At 40.1% G+C, this 22,750-nt stretch overlaps 1 protein-coding gene across 5 annotated transcripts in view; it reads right to left on the bottom strand.

The window, feature by feature from the left end:
- USP54 (ubiquitin specific peptidase 54) overlaps positions 1 to 22,750 on the bottom strand; it is a 153,687-nt gene that overhangs the window by 33,670 nt on the left and 97,267 nt on the right. For 4 of the 5 annotated variants that reach the window (XM_006170049.3, XM_006170048.3, XM_027768895.1 and 1 more), the window contains 12 exons: positions 20,699 to 20,812; positions 20,479 to 20,561; positions 19,716 to 19,821; positions 19,473 to 19,619; positions 18,153 to 18,302; positions 15,335 to 15,503; positions 13,415 to 13,585; positions 8,559 to 8,690; positions 8,001 to 8,381; positions 7,581 to 7,812; positions 5,010 to 5,143; positions 2,484 to 2,651 (listed from right to left, as the gene is read on the bottom strand). In XM_006170049.3, coding sequence (XP_006170111.1) covers positions 2,484 to 2,651; positions 5,010 to 5,143; positions 7,581 to 7,812; positions 8,001 to 8,381; positions 8,559 to 8,690; positions 13,415 to 13,585; positions 15,335 to 15,503; positions 18,153 to 18,302; positions 19,473 to 19,619; positions 19,716 to 19,821; positions 20,479 to 20,561; positions 20,699 to 20,812 — 1,987 coding nt within the window. The remainder of the gene's footprint in view (positions 1 to 2,483; positions 2,652 to 5,009; positions 5,144 to 7,580; positions 7,813 to 8,000; positions 8,382 to 8,558; positions 8,691 to 13,414; positions 13,586 to 15,334; positions 15,504 to 18,152; positions 18,303 to 19,472; positions 19,620 to 19,715; positions 19,822 to 20,478; positions 20,562 to 20,698; positions 20,813 to 22,750) is intronic. The other variant, XM_027768894.1, reaches the window with a different exon arrangement.

The raw sequence follows: 22,750 nt of genomic DNA, 5'->3' as shown, positions 1-22,750 counted from the left end.
TCCCTACAGCAAGTATGGGATATTTCTTTTTCCTCTCACAGCAAACATATGCCCAAGAAGGGGCAGAAGAGTCCAAATACAATGCCAGATGAAAAGCCTAGAAATAAGTAAGGACAACTTTTATATAAGAACCCTCGGGACCAGCAGTTAGCATAATTGGCTATGTCGCTGGACTCCCATGTAGTCGACCGTGGTTCGCGTCCCGGACCCAGTGGCTTAAAACTCACGCCGGGTGCGTGTGCATGCATGCCCAAGATCCCAAGAGGAGAATGGAGGAAAAAGGATTGAGGCGTGGCCATCCCCCCTGGAGGGTGATTTCTCACTTTCTATCTCTCTGTCTGTCTCTGTCTGTCTGGCGAGTGCACGCGCCTTATAGCAAAAACCTCTAAAAAAAGAAAAGAAGCCTCAAGGGTATGTACCTTCTTGCCCTCTATTCCCTCATAACCATAACCTGGTAGCCTGCTAAAATGTCAGTTCACTTATAATCGGTTTGCTGGTGTTTCTTCATAAGGTTGTAGGAAAAATAAAAATAAAAATGTCTGAATCATTTCTCTCATGATGTCCCCAACTCTCCACTTACCTCCAGCTGGGACATGGTAAGAAAGGCTCTTCTACACTTCTAACATTCAATCCTAACTCACAGTGGCTTTTTGAAAGCAGTGGGAAGACAGAGGAAGTAGCAAGTTGGCATTCAGGTTCTACATTCTCTCTAAAAGTGTAGTTCCCCCAACCCCCAAACCCTAAAATTCTCCCATAATATTTGGGATAAACTAAATATATACAACCTTTTTATAATTGGTGGTGGTGATTAGAGTCATTTAAAAAAATGTTCTTTGGGACCAGCAGATGAAGTAATGGTTAAATGGCTGGACTTCCACGTAGTTAAACGTGGTTTGTGTCCCAAACCAGGCAGTTTGAAACTCACACTGGGCATGTGTGCGTGTGTGCCCAAAATTCCAAGAGGAGAATGGCGGAGAAGGGATTGGGTATAGCCATCCCCTGTGGGGAGTGATTTCTCATTTTCTGTCTCTCTGACTCTGTCTTTCCAGTGAGTGCAGGCACCCAATAGCAAAAATATCTTTTAAAAAAAAAGTTTTTTACTTATAGAGATATAGGGCAAATTACTATACTAAATTTTAATTCTTACTTTCAAGCAAGGAGAGAGATGGTAAGACCTCTCTTTTAGAAGCAGTATAAGTGGGGGATACCAATGTGATATAGCTTGAGGTCAAAAAGTAAAAAAAGGCTATCCAAATATAGAAGCAGCTAAGGTATTAAACACTGATTAGAGGAGAAAAACTGCATCCAAAAAGAGCTATTGAGCTTAGGAAGCTTCTCTAAATATTGACAAAAATAGAGAAGTAATGTGGGGCTGGCAGGTGGCATGGTAGTTAAGGGTGCTGGACTCCCACATGGCTGACCACGGTTTGAGTCCCAGACCTGGCAGCTTGCTTTCTCTCTTTCTCTCTCTCTCTCTCTCTCTCTCTCTCTCTCTCTCTCTCTCTGTCCTTCTCTGGTCAAATTAAAATAAAATCAAGTTAAATAAAAATAATTATTTAAAAAATAGAGAAAAAATGAACAGAAAGCAGATGCCAAAACATCATTTGACTCCTATCCTTTGTACTGCTGTAACACAATTTATTGTATCTGGGGATTTTGAATAACAAGAAAGATAGGTTCATTTTATAGAAAGAAAAAAAGATATAGGTTTCATGATCTTGATAGATACCTCTTCTGCCTTTTTGTACTCCTATTTTGAAGGCTTTCCCTCTCTTTCTCTTTCTTCCTCCCTAGACACAGTATCTCATTATGTTGTCCAGGCTGGTCTTGAACTCTTAATCCTCCTGCCTCAGCTTCCCAAGTAGCTGAGACTACAGGCACACCCCACCATGCCCAGTGTGGTTAGTCTTTTTTTTTTTTGAGACAAAATGACATCCTAAAGAAATTTTAGGAAGAAAAAAGTGAATAATGTGGGGCAGTTGGAAAAGCTTAAATAAAGTCCATGCAAATCCTATGAGTTTGGGGAATTAATCATCATAGGATCAAAAGTAAACTAGGCTTTGTGTTCGTGGCTTATGTTTGACAAATCCACTTTCCTGAAGCTCCAGGTGAGATGTCTCAAGGGTATATTTCTTCCCAGCATTAGATTTTATCTTACTGTCAGTGTTACTCACTGTCCTCTTCTGCCATTTCTTGATTGGAACTAGTTCTTTTCATACTTTCTATAGCTGTTCATGGAAAACAGTTTTCATCAACAACATGGTCTCTCTGATCTATAAGCTTATAATAAATGAGTCCAAAATCAGTATCTATCACCAATCAATAGCCTTGTCACTGCCTACTTTACTAGCTCTCCCTGGAATGTCTGAATTAAAATAAAACGTAGCTTTGCCAAAGAGAAGACAGGGAATTATCAAGCTTGTGGTCTTTTTCTACCCTTCCTCTGTTTCTTTTACCCACAACCTAATGCTCATAATAATTACCCTGATTCTGCAGTTCATCCAAGTCCATGAAGCGGCTGGGAAGAGGGTTAAACCCTTTAGCTGCCTCTAATTCCTTCTCCCGTTTCCTTCGAAGCTCCTGTTCCTGGGCCCTTCTGGCCACCTCTTCCTGCAACTCATCCAGTTCACTTTTAGAGGGTACCTCTCCACCTGGGATATAAGCAAGGGAGAAGGTAAGTCACTGCATTTCCATAACCAAGAATATGTACTGCTCAATTTATGACCCCTGCACAGCTTTTCCCTTTGGAAATCCTGGCTTCAATTTGGAGTTCTTGTTTTGGATAGTGCACTTCATATAAGATTCAGGATGAGACCTGGGCCATGAATAATAATATAACAGCAATAAAGGCAATAACAGAAACAACAAATATTATTGAGTACTTAATAACAAAACAACAGAACATCTTAAATTTGTTGAATATTTACTGTGTGCCAAGAACAGTATGAAGTACTTTTACATATATTATTGTATTTAATTATCAAAACAACCTCTGGGGTAGATAATCTTTTTTTTAACCACTGTATACCATTATAGCTTTTAAAGTGAATATGACCAGCAAGAATAAACTGCATATTAGTTCAGTTAAAGGTACTATCATATATGTCATCAACAGATAACCTTCCATTTTTGTGTCCCTTACATGTTTTGCTTCTTTCTTTTTTCTCTTTATTTCCTTCCTCTCATCCTTCCCCATTTCCCACCCTCCTCCCACACTGTCTCTAGCATCTACAATTGTTCTCCATGCTTTTATATCTTCCAGTCTTTCATTTTCTGCCATACAGTGCAGACATTCAACATATATTAGGAGAGGACATACAATGTCTCTCTTTCATGAGGTAGATAATATTCCTACCTCTAATTTAGGAATGAGGACACTGAATCAAAAAATAATTTGTCCAAGGTAATACAGATGGCCAACAATGCAACTGAATTAAAGTCAGTAGATAAAATTCATAATCCATTCTCTCTTCCTTTTTAGAGTACCATTTATAAGGCACTGCCAATTACTCATTGGGGAGGTTCAAGCAAGTCATTTTTCACACTTAATGTCCACCATCTCTTTAATGAATTTGTGAAATAGCCACAGTGGTGAAAATTCAACTTTATACCTTTTTGTAGACAGATCCAAAAAGACTTAGAAGGATGATCATGATAAGTGAAAAATTGCATAAGAGAATAATATGTGTAGCATGGTTTCATTTTAAAAGAAAAATGGTTGGGACCGTCAGGTGGCATGGTGTTTAAGGATGCTGGACTCCCACATCACTGACCAGGGTTCAAGTCCTACAGTGGCTTGCTTTCTCGCTTTCCTTCTTTCTCTCTGTTTCTCTCACTCTGTCCCTCTCTGGTCAAATTAAAATAAATAAAAAAACAAAGTTAAATAAAATAATTCTTAAAAGAAAAAGAAAAAGAAAAATGGTGGTGACCCATATATATGTACATAATCATATCTATGTTCTTGTGTAAACATAGAAACAGATGTAGAAAGATACACACATAATGGCAACAATGGTTCCTCCAATTTCAGGATACAAAAGGCAGGTTATTGAGCCATTGGACTTGACTTACTTCTGTAGTTCTTTAAAAGAGTAATCAAAATCATTAGACAAAAATGTTTGCTCTGTGTCCTAATAAAACAATTGGATCAAACTGTGGAGCATAAACAGGGTTTATTATATAAGGAGGATAGTAAGTAAGGAATATGGTAACTGAGGAATATGGTATGTGAGGAATGCTGAGGAGTCATGAACATTTTATAAACTGAGAAATCCTGTTGGTTAGATTCCATCCAGCTAGTTCAGAATCAATGACTATTAAGCAAGTCATAAGACTCAGTCTTTTTTTGAGGGGAAGAGGTTTTTGCCATAGGGCATGTGTGCTTGCCAGACAGACAGAGAGAGACAGAGAGACAGAAAGCGAGAAATCACCCCCTGGGGGGATGGTCATGCCGCAATCCCTTCTAATCCATTCTCTTGGGAACGCACGCACACGCACCCGGCGTGAGTTTTAAGCCACCGGGTCCGGGATGCGAACCATGGTCGACTATGTGGGAGTCCAGCGACATAACCATTACACCAACTGCTGGTCCCAAGACTCAGTCTTTAGTGTACTGGAAAGCTATCAGCTATATAAAGAGAAAGTGGAACAGGCTCATACATGATCACAAGTTTCTCAAAACAATTTTAGTTTATATGAAATAAGTTAAAATGTGGAAAATAGGGACCAGCAGATGGTGTAATGGTTACATTGCTGGATTCCCATATGGTGGACTCTTCTTGCTTCTAATAAGGACTTTTTCCATAGTAAAAAACATTAAGGCAAGCCATGTTGCAGAACGAAAAATAGACAAATCCAAAGATGGAGTGACTCAAATGCCTCTACACTTACATTCTAATGGAATACTCCAAATGCAACTGCTCTCTTATTTCAAATGTACTCAGGTGAGGCTGTTACCCAAAGAGAATTGGTCAAATTCAGTCCCCTGAATCTTGTGTTTTGTTGCTTACCTGAGAGGGGCTGACTCTTTGCCCAGCCACTTACGGATGCTGTGGAGTCAACCTCTAGGATGCTACTGCTATGAGACTTTGGGATATGACGCCAGGAAGGAACCAATCCAGCTGATCTCTTAGTGCTTGGATCCCTTCAAAAGAGAACCCAGAGTCTAGTGAAGGCAGCAGAAGAGTGGTTACTAGCAACATTCCTAAGAACTGAATTCCCTCAATAAAGCATCAAGCTAATATAATTAAAGTTTCTGCTAACCTATTTCTGAGAAACATGAAATATACACTCATCCCCCCATCTGATCTCACCTATTTGACTTCTTGTATGTCTAGCGTACAGTAAGCCATTCAAAATCTACAGAATGAATCAATGAGCATATGCTCTCAAATGTACTTCCATCCTCTTTCTTAGCAAATTTGCATAGAATCTTTTTTTAAAGAATTACTTATTTATTTATTTAATTCTACTTGTTGTTATTATTATTATTTTAATTTTACCAGAGACAGAGAGAGAGAGAGAAAGGGAAAGGGAAGTGCACGCGGCCAGGTCCAGGACTCGAACCACAGTTGGCCATGTGGGAATCCAGCACCTTTGGCCACCATTCCACCTGCCAGTCCCTAGAATGTTATGAGTAAAACAAAACAGGTTCCTGTGGCTACAGAAGAATAGTGGAAAGTATGAAGATGTGACTTGTAGACAATATAGACACTCCTTTCAAAGCAGTTATATTGCTAGGAAAATTGACTTCGTGGCCACTCAATAAAAACAATGTACGAAAACTTGAAATTTATAAAGCAAACTGAACCCTATGGGGAAGGTGCAATAAGCTACATTATAGTGTTATCACTGCAGCCAGTCCCATAGTCCAGTGGTTAAAAGAGCCAGAACTCATATAGCCATCTATGGTTCAAATCTCTGCCACAGTAGCTTGAAAACTATGCTCAAGAATGTGTGTGCATTCCCAAAATCATGACTAGATAGGAAAATGAAAAGAAGGGATTGTGGCATGACTTTGTTACATCAGAAGAAGTAATTCTCTCTCTCTCTCCATCCCTCTGGCAAGTACACATGCCTCATGGCAACTTAAAAAAAAGTGTTGGGGCTGGCAGGTGGTATGGTGGTTAGGGGTGCTGAACTCCCACATGGCCAACCACAGTTCAAGTCCTGGACCTGGTGACTTGTTTTCTCACTCCTCCCCCCCTCTGTATGTCAAATTGGAAAATAATAATAATAATAATAAAAGTTAAAATAATTCTTTAAAAAAGTGTCATCATTATCTTATGGGATTATGAGTACTGCTGAATTCATAAAACATAAAATCCTCAGTAACCCCACCCCCAAAAAAAACAAAAACAAAAACAGTTGAGCTTCTCCTCTAATTTTAGAATTTTTAAAAAATAATAATAATTTTATTTTATTTATCTTTTTTGTTTTAACTTTGCTACAGGTAACATGCACTCACCACAGAGAAAGAGAGAGAGGGAGAAAGTGAGAAAGCAAGTCGCCAGGTCTGGGATATGAATCATGGTCGGCCATGTGGGAGTCCACTACCTTAACCATCACACTACTTTCTGGCCCTAGGATTAAATAATTTTTTATTTACTAATTCATTCTTTCATTAAAAGTTATTTACTGGGCCTGATGTGGAGGTTAAGGTGCTAGATCCCACATAGCCAATTGCATAGTCCCGGACCCAGGAGCTTGAAAATCACACTGAGTGTTGTGAGCATGTGTGCCAAAAATCCTGAGAAGAGACTAGAGAAGCGACTACAATGTGAGTCCCTCCTTCTTGGGAGATGATTTCTCACCTTCTCTCTCTCTGTCTCTCTGCCTCTCTCTGGCAAGCACATGTGTGCCCTATAAGGAAACTAAAAAACTAAAAAAAAAGTTATTTCCTAAACAATTATTTTATGAATAATATTTGCATTAAAAAATTTCACGGAGCCAGCAGGTGGCATGGTGGTTAAGGGCTCTGGACTCCCACATGCGTGGCCAACTGCGGTTCAAGTCTCAGACCTGGCAGTTTGCTTTCTTACTTTCCCTCTCTCTCTTGCTCTCACTCTCACTCTGTCCCTTTCTGGTCAAATTAAAATAAACAAATAAATAAATAAAGTTAAGTAAAATAATTCTTTAAAAATATAAAAGTTTTTCTCTCCAGGGACCAGCAGATAGTGTAAAGATTATATCGCTGGACTCCCATGTAGTCGACCATGGTTTGAGTTCCAGAACCAGAAGCTTAAACCTCACACCGGGTGCATGCCCAAAATACTGAGAAGAGACTGGAGGAGAAGGGATTATGGCATGGCCATCCCCCATGGGGGGAGAATTTCGCTTTCTGTCTCTCTGTCTCTCTCTGTCTCTCAGGCGAGTACACACACCCTATAGTAAAAACCTCTCAAAAAAAAGTGTTCTCCCTTTTCTCAAATGCCTTTGTGCTTCCAACCAGCAGGGGGTGCTGATGCTACATAAAGTTGATAGTACATAAAAAACATAAAGCCCATCTCCCCAGTTGTCTAAGACAAAAGCCCAAAAGGTGGCTGCAAGGGACAATACTTCTATTCAAAGGTCAAAAATACCTGCAAACATTTGAGCTGTCTGGCAGGGCTGCATCCAGGCTGACAGGGCTGCTGCTGTTCCTCTCACTGCTCTCATAGCCAGATTCCATTCGTTGGATCAGGCGAGGGTGCTGCTCTAAGAGGTGAGAGCCTGGCCGCACTGGGCCCCAGGGCTTGAACTGGGACCTTGATCCACCAGTTTTAATGTCATAAGCAGGCAGCTTGCTAAGCTCATCTGGTGTAATTTCTTTAGCTATTCAAAACAAAGAACAAATATGGAAAATAAGGTAAATTTAGCATTTGTTTAAAATTAAGACCTAACCCCTCTTCTAGCTATTCCTTCACTGAGGAAGTCAGTGAAGCCTCAAAAAGTCCAACATCAGAGTTAATTATAAATCAACCTTATTCAAAAGCCCAATTCTTCTCTAATTATTTCCTCACCTGAATCCTCAGAAAAGGGGCTAAGCTGGGTGTAGCCACAGTGCTTCCTTTTGTCCTTACTAAAGATACTGTCAATATTCAGAGACTCTCTTTTAGGTCTCCAGGTCGGACGGTACTTGCTGGAAGAACTGGATTTCGACTCACTACTGGTACTTTCTACTTCCCAGTCACGACAGTGCAAAGGCAGGGTCTTTGGGGGTTTTTTCTCAGGCTGGTCTCCTCCCCTCCCTCCAGAGGGAAACCCTACAGTGGTCTGAGAAGCCAGAGATGGTCTGTTATGGATCATATTGCTGACTGTTTCTTTAAAATCCCTTAGCCTGTTGGTGCTGTTGGAGAGTTTGGAGGTGTTCCTAGGAGCCTGCTTCTCCTTCAGTGTTTCTCCTAAAAATACAAAGAATGAAACAAACATAGATGTTTAAAGTCATCATAGAATCCAGACCCCCAAAGTCTACTAGCAAGAAAAAGCCTTTTGAGAAGAAAGGAGAAGCCAACAGTCTGGAGTGTGAGAAAAGCCTGATCAAATGAATAGAGAAAGAAAAGCAATGCAGAGCAGCTTGCCTTCACTGTGGTACCCTGAGGCCTGCGGCTCATCGCCTTTCCTCCTAATCCGGCCAGAGCTCCTCTTCCGTTCTATCAAGGACCCTTTCTTGGATGTCTGCTTCTGATTACATTCACTATCAGTCAGGTGTCCTGAAAGAACAAGGAAATGAGACTAAGCTGGAAGCTAAGACTGACCTCAGTCCTCTTGAGAATACTAGTCACAAGTACCACAAATTTAAGTGTACCCATGGATCAGAAGTAGTAGCAGCCAAGACTGTCTGATGTAAGTGTATTAATCAGTAGATAAATGCAGAGAAATTCAAGTATTTAATGGGAACTTCCACATTGACAATGTCTCCTGAGCAATTAGCATTCTCAATTCCATTCAAAATCTTTCCCTTTGGGAACCAGGAGTTAGTGTAATGGCTATGTCGCTGAACTCCCACGTAGTCGACCGCGGTTCACGTCCCGGACCCGGTGGCTTAAAGCTCACGCCAGGCGCGTGTGCGTGCGTGCCCAAGATCCCGAGGAGAATGGAGAAGGGATTGCGGCGTGACCATCCCCCCTGGGGGGTGATTTCTCGCTTTCTATCTCTCTGTCTCTCTCTGTCTGTCTGGCGAGCGCACGCGCCCTATAGTGAAAAACCTCTCAAAAAAAAAAAAATCTTTCCCTTTGAAGGACAAAGGACACACCACTTGGTAATTTTTCAAGTCAAGGGTTTGGCAAAAGTTTTGTACCCATATATTTTCACTCTCGTAAATTGGAGACAGTATTCCTTGTATATATTTAGTAACACATAGCAAGTAAAGCCTGATTTTAGTACATATAATATTATCCCAGGTGCCCCATCTTTTGCTCACAAAAAACTCTGATTGTATATGGGTTTAAAATTTAGTCCTAAACATTCCTTAAATGAGGAATATTATTTAAAAGGACTTCTTGGGGGCCAGCGTGTGGCATGTGGAGGTTAAGGTAGCTGGATCCCACATGGCCAATTGCATGGTTCGAGTTCTAGACCCAGAAGCATGAAAAACAATCTGGGTATGTGTGTGGGTGCCCACAATTCCGAGAGGAAAATGGAGGAGAAGGGATTGTGGTGTGGCCAAACCCCGCTCCCCATGAGCACACATGCCCTATAGCAAACTAAAATAAAAGGGCTTCTCAGGTCAGCAGGTGACGTGGAAGTTAAGGAACAAATGGATCCTACATAGCCAACTGTGCTGTTCTAGTCTCAGAAACCAGGGGCTTGAAACTCATCGCGGGCAAGATTGTGGTATGACCATCTCCCTGGGGGATAATTTCTCACTTTCCTTCTCTTTCTATCACTCTTTGTCTCCCTCTGGGGAGCACAAATCCCCTATAGCAAAAACTAAAAAAATTAAAGGACTTCTCAAACTTTGAATAATTCTCATTCTTATCTCCATCCCACATTTTGCCATACTTAGTTTTCAACACAGATTACATGCCATAGTTCCTCAATACCAATTAGTGGTAAACTCAAAAAAGCTGTTTTTTTGTTTTTTTTTTTTTTTTAATGTAACTTGCCCTGCTTCATGTCCATGCTATGCAAAAGTATGAGTATGATTTGATAACAGAAAGGGTCAGGTACTAAAGGATATAATTAACTAAGCTGCTGGAAGCTAGAATTAAGTTTGAAGACGGGTTTAGAGAAAACCCTGTAGGTTCTCAAATGAACCAACAACAGAAATGTTTTCATGTTAGTTTATAAAAATTCTTGTATATATTGGGAACCAGCAGTTAGCGTAATGGCTATGTCGCTGGATTCCTATGTAGTCAACCGCGGTTCACGTCCCGGACCCGGTGGCTTAAAACTCACGCCGGGTGCGTGTGCGTGCGTGCCCAAGATCCCGAGAGGAGAATAGAGGAGAAGGGATTGCGGCGTGACCATCCCCCCTGGGGGGTGATTTCTTGCTTTCTGTCTCTCTGTCTCTCTCTGTCTGTCTGGCGAGCGCACGCGCCCTATAGCGGAAACCTCTCCAAAAAAAAAAAAAATTCTTGTATATATTCAGGTATCAACAATGTAGTCATATGGATACATACCTTCAATCAATTGCCTCATGCAAAGTTTTATTGCTTTTATCTGTTCCTTTGCTACCTCTGGACACACAAGATAGATTTAAAAAAAATAAGGAAATAACTTGGGACGTCTAAACCCTACCAAAAAAATAATAAATAAAATGAATGGGCATGCTTCTTCCACCTCACACATAAAACTCTTTAACATAAACCTCACTTTCCTAGAAAATATGCCTAGTTTATCCTGTGCCTTGGCTCCTCCCTGGTTCACAGTTTCAGAAACACAGTCTAAAAACTCATACCTGACACTGTCTCTGCAGTAGTCACCATAAGAAATCCAACATGGGGCCAGTAGGTGGCACGGTGGTTAAGGTGCTAGACTCATACATGGCCCACTGAGGTTCCAGGCCCTGACCTTGCAGCTTGAACATCATGTCATACGCATGTGTGCATGCGTGCCCAAAATCCAGAAATGAGAATGGAAGAGAAGCGACTACAACGTGACCATCCCCCTGGGGCATGATTCCTAACTTTCCCTCTTTCTGTCTCTCTCTGGCAAGTGCAGACACATTATGACAAAACCCCACACACACCAAAAAAAAAAAAAAAAAGAAAGAAAGAAATGTAAAAGGACTTACTGCCTCATCACAATATGCTCAGTTTAGATGGAATCAAATAAGCAAACTATTTTTAAATTATGACATTTGTAAGAAAATTGGATATTTAAACACTCATTAGTTATTTAGTGCTTTTAATGGAATTATCATTATTGTTTTTAAGTATAATAATGGCATGTTTAAAAAATGATTTTCTTGGGACCACGTTGCTGGACTCCCACACAGTTGACCGTAGTTTGAGATCCAGACCTAGGGGCTTAAAACTCACACCAGGCATGTATGCCCAAGATCCTGAGAGAAGAATGGAGGAAAAGAAATTTCATGTGGCCATCCTCCTAGTGGGTAATTTCTTACTTTGTGTCTCTCAATCTCTCCGGCAAGCCCACATGCAAAAATTTATCTTAAAAAAATGATTTGTTATGCTTTAGAGCAATATGTGTGAAAGTATTTATGAAAGAAGTAGTGTTTTGGGTTTGCTTTAAAATATCAAGGAATGAAGCAGTAAAGATACAGGTAAAACTTGACTGGCTATGAATTATACTTATTCAAACTGGATGATGGATATGTGGAGAGGAAATACACTAGGTCATCAGGAGAGTCATGACATATTTTTCTATGCAAAAATGAGTCATGGTTCTCCTGATAACTCAGTATTATTCCATATACTTTTGAAAATGTTTGAAATTCTTGATTTAAAAGAAAAGACCTCAGGGCTGGCGGGTCACGTGGTGGTTAAGGGCACTGGACTCCCACATGGCCAACTATGGTTTGAGTACCTGGCAGCTTGCTTTCTCACTTTCCCTCTTTCTCTCTCGCTCTTCCTCTGTCCCTCTCTGGTCAAATATAAATAAATAAATAAATAAATAAATAAATAAATAAATAAATAAATAAATAAATAAATAAATAAATAAATAAATAAATAAATAAATAAATAAATAAATAAATAAATAAATAAATAAATAAATAAATAAATAAATAAATAAATAAATAAATAAATAAATAAATAAATAAATAAATAAATAAATAAATAAATAAATAAAATAATTATTAAAAAAAAAATAAAAAGACCTAGAGGGCCAGCAGGTGGCATGGTGGTTAGGGGGCTAGATCCCACCATGGTCAACTGCATGGTTTTAGTCCTGGACCTGGTAGCTTGGGAAACATACCTAGCATGTGCCTAGAGTCCCGAGAGAGATAGAGGAGAAGAAATTGTGGCATGGCCATACACTCTTGGGGGTGATTTCTCACTCTTACTCTCTCTCTCTTTCTCTGTCCAGTGAATACACAGACCCAATAGCAAAAAAAAAAAAAAGAAAGAAAGAAAGAAAGAAAAAGAAAAAAGAAAAAAAAAGAAAAAGAAAAAAGGACCTTGATTTAGTTATGGTGGCAGAGGTAGAGTGTTGCTATGAAATGCTAGAGGTCATATGGGAAGGCTTCAAGTGTGTGCCCTAGGTCTACCTCAACACACCAGGTGCACCTGTCATCCTGGCTGGCTATCATGGCATGAAGACAGCTATCGAGGATGCTTATTTCTCTCTTTCATGAAGGAAATAAATTCGTTTTTTTAAAACATAGGCCACACATAGAGTATAAACTACCAACCTGAAGCCATGAGCTCACTAATTCCCTGAATCCCTTGGCCTTAGGTGTTCTATCACCCATAATGAACTTTTCATTCCAATGGTCATTCACTATTCTTCCTTTTAAGCCTTATTGATTTCTTCCACTGACACAGGCACACTTTCCTTCAGATTAATAAAACAATTCACAAATGTTCTCTTTATTCTTTTGCTTCTCTGTTCTTCAGGAATCCTTCAGACACAAGCTCATAAGCAGGTGTCCATTAACCATAAATATACCCCTTCTCTCAAAGCCCTTGACTCAAACCAGAGCCTGCATTGAGAACATGATGAGCTCCATGACCACATGGGTTTAATGGGACACTAAGAGACAGAGATCAAGAGCAGGAGAAAAGTAGACTTCAGAAAAATCATGTTACAATGATCTTTATTGATATGCTTTCATTGTCAGAAATATGTGCCATAGGGCACCATTATTCATTCAGAACTATGTTGCCTCTTTGTATCCCACCTCAATTTCCCAAATTTTGTGCCTTTCTGCCCCTACGTGGGAAACATTTCTGACTAGCTGCAGTCTCTTTCTTAGGAGACCTTTTATGCACAAATTGAAGCAGGCAGGGTCCTTGGTATAAGTCCCTACCTGTGTCCCGACTGCTCTGAGACGTGGAATCATTCTCCACATTATAGATGACTGTCCCCTGAGAATCAGAAGAGAAGTGACTGACCACAGACTCGTGGTGGCAGTGTTTGTAGGGATAGCTCTCCGTTGAGGAATCTGTTCGAGTGTCACTTGAGATGGAGGGCTCCCTCCCTGAGGGAAGGAGGAGACACATGCAAAAGTAAGAAAGATACAACAGTGACAGAGAGGGAGTAAAGATATGAACATAATGAAGGTCCATAGAGCAAGAACCCTCAGGCAGAAGGGTGAGAATATATACCACAGAACCATTCCTTCCAACATTCAATGTCCAGATAAACCAAACACACATACAATTCCTGTTCCTACCTTGCTGAAGCCCTCACTTTGCCCGCCACTGTGAAAAACTGGAGTTTTTAGAAAACCAATGAGGGGAAATGAAAGAAATGAAAAAATTGTGAAAAGTAAGGTCTATTTGGATGGAAAGTCCGAGGCCAACCTGTCGTATATAACCAATTTTCCCCTATACTGTAATTTGTCTCCTATTCTGCTAGGAATGTCATTTAAATTTTTTAGATTGACATTCTATGCATTTTAATAACTCTGAGAAATTATGGGGCTGTTATATTTATTAGCTTAGTCTACCTGCTTTCCTCAATCTAGCTGAGTTAGCACAACAGGAAAAATAGGTGTTAACTGGAGAGAACCGGAGCAAGTCTGAGTGGAAGAAGGCATCACTGCAAGTATGAGGGAGTGACAAAGGAAGAGAAGGAAGCCTTCTGAAGCCCAGTGTCTGCTCTTTCAAAGTCTACTAAGGGCCAGTTCTAGATCCAGAGGAGTAAAAGACATTTCTTCCTCTTCTTCAAAAGTCAAGCCAAAAACAACAACAACAAAAAAACTCAAGCCCAGGGGCCAGCAGGTGGCATGGTGGTTAAAGGGGCTTGACTCCCACATGGCCGACCATGGTACAAGTCCTGGACTTGGTGGCTTGCTTTCTCATTTTCCCTCTTTTTCTTTCTCTGTCTCTCTCTCTGTTCAAACTGGAAAATAATAAATAAATAAATAAATAAATAAAAGAAGAACAGCTGAGCACATGTGCGCATGCCCAAAGACCCAAGAGGAAAATGGAGAAGGAAGCATTGTGGCATGGCCACTCCTTGGGGGTAATTTCTCACTTATGGCCGACCATGGTCCAAGTCCTGGACTTGGTGGCTTGCTTTCTCATTTTCCCTCTTTTTCTTTCTCTGTCTCTCTCTCTGTTCAAACTGGAAAATAATAAATAAATAAATAAATAAATAAAGTTAAATAAAATAATTATTAAAAAAAAAAAGCCAAGCCAAAACTGTTAGGGTCATTGTTCAAATATATTAACAAGCTTTATGGATTAGCCTAAAACTTTAGCCATCAATTCAAAAATCTTTTCAACAGAAAAACAATTTAAGTTCCAAACAATTGATTTAGAAGTTGGTAACTGATTCATAAGCTAAGGAATAGCACTACTGCACTTGGAATTTTAAAACAAAAATCTCTCATCCCAAACTGCTTAGCTTTGTAGTGACTCAAATTAATTCTCATCTTTACAACTCATTTTTGTCACCATTAAATTACTAATAAATATCAGCCACCCCATCCTTTAGAAGGCTAAATACTGAAGTCTTCCTCACAAAGAAACCTCAGTCCAAACAAATATAATTTCCTTCTCACTTTTGAGTTGGGTCCACGTGATTTCGGCAACACACTCTTGAAGGCTGAAGGAAATGCTGAGCACAAGTTAGGCTTCATCCTAACATAAATGCTGGGCACTTCTTATCTCTAGTGGCTCCTTTCTCCAAGCCAGAGTATAGGCTAAGTGTAAGTATAAATCCCAACTGTCTGACCACATGGGATGAGGGAAAGGAAGAGGTAAAGAGCGAGGCTGCTCACCTGAGTCTTCACTATCATAGCACGTCCTGCTGTATGACTGGAACTCAACTTGGGGAGGCAGGTCCTGGGTGGACACCGGAGTACCCTGGGGATCTGCATAAAGCAGCAGCAAGGGCTGATAATGCCCCTTGATGCATTTGGTCACTACATCCTTCCATTTGGGCCCAATCTGAACCAGAAATAATCAGAAGAACATGACAATATATTTCATATTCAAAACATATCAAACCTGGTTTGATTTTTCTAAAGAAAATAAGCAATAGAAAGGAACTGTGTAATGAAACAACAAAAAGTTCACAGACTTAAACTTACAAATTTTTTGGTTAAATCTCTCTAGAATGCAATAAAATCCTATAGGAGAAAGAATGACTAAAATAACTTTCATTTCTGTGGAACATAAATATAAAATAATGAATTAAGGATGTCAAAGACAAATATTAGCTCTCTTGTTGACCAATTTCTTTTCACAATCATCAGACTAAATCCTTCACTTGAAATTTGTAATTTCATAATTTTCTCTTAAATATTAAGCTGAAGAGCAGACAGAAACTCTATCACAGATTACTTTAGACTAAATAACTTTGAGTTTCAGAGTTCACATATGGCAGGACATGAAACGTCAAGCTGCCTAGAATATACGATTGAATCTTTAGATCTTAGCCATGTGCTAGATTCAGTTCTGTGGAAAAGAATGACAAAATAGCCACAGAAATGACAATCCAAACAAACCCTTGAACTTACTCCATGTGAAGCTTCAGCCAGTCCATTTGTTAATTTTTTTTTTTTCCATTGGCTGAGTGCACTCACCAGAGAGACAGAGAGAGAAAACGTGAGAAATCACCTCCCAGAGGGGATGGCCACACTGCAATCCCTTCTCTTCCACTCTCCTCTTGGGATTTTGGGCAAGCATGCACATGCACCTGGCATGAGTTTCATGCAACCAGGTCCATGACTCGAGGCACAGTCAGCCATGTGAGAGTCCAGCGCCTTAACCACCACACCACTGGCTGGCCCCAGTCAGTCCATTTTTAAATGGTGTGTGCTCTTGGAATTAGCACAGTATTTTGTTCATCATTGATTTTTCAGTAAATTTATAACTGGATTGTCATCTTTTTCCTCCAAGTTTTTGACATAGAGCACATGTATTCGGTGGGAGAGAGACAGTAAGAGAAAAAGTGAGAACTAAACCCTCAGGGGTCATGGTCATGCCACAATCCTTTATCTACCTGGGATTTTGGGCATATACACACACGCACCTAGCGTGAGTTCAAGTTGGGTCCGGGACGTGAACTATAGTCAGTCATGTGGAACTCTAATGCCATAGCCACACTACCTGCTGGCTTGAGTTGTCATTATTTTCATTAAAACACATTTATATGTTTTTCATATACAAATCTTATTTAATACCTTGTAAGACATTTTTTCAAATAAAAACATTAGAGCTCAAATAATTTACTTAAGTTCTGACAAATCACAACAATAGCTAAAAAGAGACAAAGAAAAATGAGGGAATTTTCTTTACTATTTGTGGAAGACACTGCTCAAAAGCCACTGACTGGTATATAGTCAGCAGTTCCATTGGCTACTAACTTTATCAAAAGGGCTTCCTAACTCATGCAGATCACCTAATCCACTTGAGCTACAGATTCTGCAGTATACTACACAGTATCAAGTTTTCTGCTTTAAGTATATAAATATAGCCCCAATGATACTTAAAGCAGGAAACTTGATACTAAGTAGTATACTACAGAGTCTGTGGCTCAAGTATACATAGTAAACTAGTATGTTAGTCCAAAAACCATGTTGATCTGTGATAGGCACTTCAGAGAGATAACAATGGGAGAATAATTTATAGTAATCCTGAAACAAAGTATTACCCCCAATAATTCCAATATTTGGAATTTTGAATTTGTGTTTACCTTATAAACTACTTTGAAGCATCAAATTGTTCTCATTCAAATCAACCAATTAACACATTTTGAGAAGTGTTTTTGTTGGGGGCCAGCAGGTGGTGTGGTAGTTAAGGTACTAGACTCCCACATGGCTGACTGCTGCTCCAGTCCTGGACCTGGTGGGTTGAAAATCACACCAGGAGGGACCAGCAGTTAGCGTAATGGCTATGTCGCTGGACTCCTACGTAGTCGACCGCGGTTCGCGTCCTGGACAGGGTGGGTTAAAACTCACGCTGGGCATGTGTGCGTGCGTGCCCAAGATCCCGAGGGGAGAATGGAGGAGAAGGGATTGCAGTGTGGCCATCCCCCCGGGGGGTGATTTCTTGCTTTCTGTCTCTCTGGTGAGCGCACGCACCTTATAACGAAAACCTCTAAAAAAAAAAAAAAAGAGTGAAAAAAAAAAAAGAAAAAGAAAATCACACCAGGAATGTGTGCATGCATGCCCAAAATCCCATAAGGAGAATGGAGGAGAAGGAACTGCAGTGTGGCCATCTCTCCTGAGGGATTAATTTCACTTTCCCTCTCTCTCTTTCTCTGGCAAGCACATGCTTAAAAATAAATAAAATACTTTGTCACTAAAATACAGAACTGTGCTGAATGACTGGCAAGGGGATTCAGAGAAAATAATAAAAGATATTGAGCCTACCCTCAAGGAACCAGCTATTTACTGGGGAAGACAGAATGACATCCTTCTAAATTTGATAGATTAATTTGTAGCTCTATTACAAAGAGAAAAGTACAAAGTATGTCTTACAGAGGCTTGTCACCATTTAAAATAACAAAAATGAAACACTGAAGACAAATAATGATCTTTGCTTTTTTGTTGTAGTCACCAAATAATTCAAAAAGAGCTTAAATATTCCTACCTCTTTGACATGGGCATCATCAAAATACATCCATTTGCGGATCTTTGTTTGAAAAAAGAATGTAGAATAATGTTTGCCATAGTAACAAATCATTCCTACTAAGTACAGTTCAGACTGCTTAGCCCGGTCATCTGTCACTCTGAAAAACAGCTGTGGGAAAAAGAAAGAAAAGAACCATCACATACTCAATCACCTTACATCATCTCTCAGCAGACTCCATCAACATTTCTTAATTAAAGTATGACTTGCTTCTTCTCCCTTCAGTCTTAGAGATTTTTTTTTTTCTATACCAGATTAATCATCAGAAGTCAACTCAAAAAGGCAAAAAATAGGGAAAAGTAAAACAGATTGTGGTGGGTAAAATGATCAGTAAACCATTCCCTCATACCCTTCAATATTTTCTTACAAGTGCCATCATAAAAGGAGCCAGGAAAGTCAAAAAAGAAAAAGGTTTTTAAGTTTCAAAGATTAATTAACTGGCCCTACAAATATAAATTTCCTACTGAGAACCTAAGTAAAAGATGAGAAACCCATGAGGAAGAAAGAACAAAACAACCACGCTGATTACCAGCATTTCAATTCCTAGTTACCCAAGCACCATCCAAAGTGCTAAGAGACATTTTTTAAAAAGGAAGGAAAAGATTTTGGCCTTGAGAGATTTATCTTGTTGAGAAAATAACCACAAAAATTAAACCTGAACAGTACAGCATATGTAAACTACAAGAATTTAGGAGAAAAAAGGGAAATGTTACTGTGCATGATCACAGTCAGGTCAAATTCCCTGATAAACACATACACACACACAAGAAAAAAAAAGTTACTAAATTTTCTTTCAAATTTCTTCATTACTTTCTCAATAGACATCGGTTCCTGAATGTGAATTTCATATTCTTGGGTTTCTGTCACTACCTTCTATCTCCAGTTCCCATAATAGCTTTTGTAAAGATTACTCACTCCTTGACCTTACTACCTCCTATCGGTAAAAACCCTTCTCTACTTCATACTGGTAATGACCTAACAATCAGTTGGGCATGGAATAGCTATACATTAATCAACTAGTTATCAGTTAAGCTCTGCCCATCCTGTCTTGCAGAGCCAAGATCATCCCATTTGCCTAAAGTCTTTACTACCTACACAAAGGAGGTGTGTGAGCATATACACACATGTACATGTATCTGTATGCATATATGCAAGAACATCTGTCCAAAAATTTACGGTGTTTGTCATCTAGGACACATCTTTCTGTTTACTGCACACTGCCCTTGAGCAATACTAAGACACAAGAACTCTAAGTCAGAGGTAAAGATAACTAACACGCACATCACCCAGCTTAAGGCAGGTGCCCAGGCTGTGGATAACATCCTCTGCCAAGTCTGAGTGGTCTGAGTCCCATACCAGCCCAATTGTGATAATCTGTGGAGCGTTCATCAAAACACGGCGAATCCGGATCCTCTCTCCACAGTTGCTCTGCAATACATATATAAAGCTAGTTCAACATGATTCCTACTGACTCAATCCCATGATTCCAGAGTTCCTATTGCAAACTGCACCAACTTAACTCACCGGACAGTTCCGCAGATCCCCCATAGTGCTGGCATTCTGCAGTAGCTCACCAAACATGCTTGGTGAAGGCTTTTCTCGTCTTTCAAGCATACAAATAGCCTGATTACTTCAAGATGGGGAAACAAAGGGGGATGATGGTGATAGTCATACTGTTATAACTAAATCCAATAATCATTTATGTAACATTCTAACTTACGTTTAACTTTCTTCCTTTGCCCTCTGTATCACAGCACCTTGTCCTAATGAGCCTCAGTGCCCCACAAACACAATAAATGACTCTTCCTGTCCTCAAACCCAGAGTTCATAGAATCCCTAGTCCTCCTCCCACTTTGCTGGCCACAACTGAGCCTCAGAAACAGTGAAAGATAAGAGAGGAAATAAGGATAGCAAATGTTATTTTTAAATTATTGTTCTGGGGCCAGCCCAAGGCATGGTGGTTGAGTCCCAGACCCACAAGTTTGAAAAACATGCTAGCTGTGTGTGCATGTATGACCAAAATCCCAAAAGGAGAGAGAAATGGAGGAAAAGGGATTGTAGTATGAGCATTCCTTATGGAGGGTACTTTCTTGCTTTCTCTCTCTCTGTCTCTGTCTTTCTCCAGTGAGAGCATGTACTCTTGGACAAAACTAAAAAACAAAACAGTAATTGTTCTGTGTTTCTACAATATAGCATAGACTCAGCAATAAGGATACAATACAAGCCTTTGGAGACCCTCTGTTAAAACCTCTTCAACTGAAGAAGTGCCCAAGGGGACAAGACTCACCAAAGGGAAGTGGTGGAGATGTAATGCACCATCTGGATGAAAGGCAGTGGATCAGAAGTGGCGCCACAGCTAGTACACACACACTAGACCAGAAGAAAAAAGCAAATCAGGCAGCCATGGTCATGAAATATTTTGGCACCCATTTAATACCCCACATCCTAGGATAAAGCATTACTGAAGAAAAAGGTCTAAAAAGAGATGATAATAGGGAGGGGTTCACCTGCTCAAACAGTGTCATTGCAAATTTCTGGTGAGAAATGCAGTGTTGGGCAGTACATATATCCTCTTTGGTTTCATCAGCAATATGGAAGTGAATTCTCATCAGGAGGTTTTCCTGACAGGGAAAGAATAAAAGTAGTATACTGACGATACTTAACAGACAAGTGTACCAATTGATAAGCAGTTTACTTTGAGAAACAGCAACCCTCCTAGAAGATAAGAATATTTCTGATTTTTTTAAAACTTTAAAAAATGATTGAATGGTGTCAAAACTAGAAAATGGGACTGGCCCCATAGCTCAGCAGTTAAGAGATCAGGATCCCACATGACTGACCACAGTTCAATTCTAGCTGCAGGGTCTTGACAAACACCCCAGAATAGTATATGCATGACTGCTCAAAATCCTGGTGGATGGGAGAAACGAAAGAAAAGGGACTGTTGCCCTGATGGGGAGTGTTTTCTCTCTCTCTTCCTGTGTCTTCTGGCAATTTGATGGGGAGTGTTTTCTCTCTCTCTTCCTGTAGCAAGCACATATGTCTTCTGGCAATTAAAAAAAAAAGGAAATGGACACTAGTACAATCCAGAGTTTAATCAGCTTTCTCTAGTTTCTCATATGCTTGTGTGTGTGTATATAGCTTTGTGCAATCTGCTATTTCTCTCTGCAAACATGGATGTGCAGGGACCAGCAGTGGCATAATGGCTATGTCACTGAACTCCCACGTAGTCGACTGAGGTTCGAGTCCTGGACCTGGTGGCCTAAACTCACGCTGGGTGCATGTGCATGCATGCACAAGATCCCAAGAGGAGAATGAAGGAGATGGGATTGAGGCATGGCCATCCACCCTGTGGGGTGATTTCTCACTTTCTGATTCTCTGTCTCTCTCTGTCTTTCTGGTGAGCACATGTGCTCTATAGCAAAGAACTCTCCCAAAAAAAATGGATATGCATGTGCACATGCATACATGTATGAGATAGAAAGAAAAAGAACTCCCAATAAGGTCTGATCATGCTTCGATCTTTCTTCTTCCAATTTTCCACCCTCTAGATCCTGGGCATGTGTGCACATACGTGGCATGTTTTTCAAGCCAACAGGGCTCAGACTTGAATCTTGGTCAACCATGTGGGACCTAGCTTCCTCTGCACAGCATCTAACTATTCTCTATGCAATCTTATAACATATATAGAGTATAGAGTCATGTAACCATCACCACAATCAAAATACATAGCAATTCTGTCACCAGAAGGCAACTTCAGGCTACTCCTTTAAAGCTTTACCCATCCAACTCCATCCCTGACTACTATCAACCACTAATCTGATCTCCCATTTTATCATTTTGTTACTTCAGGAATATAATATAAATGAGATTATACAGTGCATAATTTTTTTTTTTTTAAAGAAAGTAATTTTTTTTTTGGAGAGGTTTTTTGCTATAGGGCATGTGCGCTTGCCAGACAGACAGAGAAAGACAGAGAGACAGAAAGCGAGAAATCACCCCCCCGGGGGGGTGGCCACGCCACAATCTCTTCTCCTCCATTCTCCTCTCAGAATCTTGGGCACGCATGCACACCTCCCGGAGTGAGTTTAAGTCACCAGGTCCAGGACTCGAACTGTGGTCGACTACATGGGAATCTAGCGACATAGCCATTAAGCTAACTGTTGGTCCCAAGAAAGCAATTTTTGATATAGGGTATGTGTACCCACTAGAGAGACAGAGAGATACAGAGAGACAGAAAGGGAGAAATCACCCCCCCTGGAGGGGGGTGCACTCTGCTATCCCTTCTCCTCCATTCTCCTCTAGGGATCTTGGGCATACATGCACATGCACCTGGCATGAGTTTGAAGTGCCGAGTCTGGGACTCAAACTGGAGTCTACTATTTGAGAGTCCAGCAATGTAACTATTATGCCATCTGCTAGTCCTGAGTATATACTCTTTCGATATTGCATTTTTCATTCAGCATAATTCCCTTGGGATCTGTCCAAATTGTATTAATATAAATCAATATATTACTTGATTATATAAAAATACCAGTTTGTTGGGGCCAGCGGTGTCG

Source organism: Tupaia chinensis, unplaced genomic scaffold (genome assembly GCF_000334495.1).
Source record: "Tupaia chinensis unplaced genomic scaffold, TupChi_1.0 Scaffold148012_1, whole genome shotgun sequence".
Lineage (NCBI taxonomy): Eukaryota > Metazoa > Chordata > Mammalia > Scandentia > Tupaiidae > Tupaia > Tupaia belangeri.
This window is presented reverse-complemented; position numbering and strand designations above follow the sequence as displayed.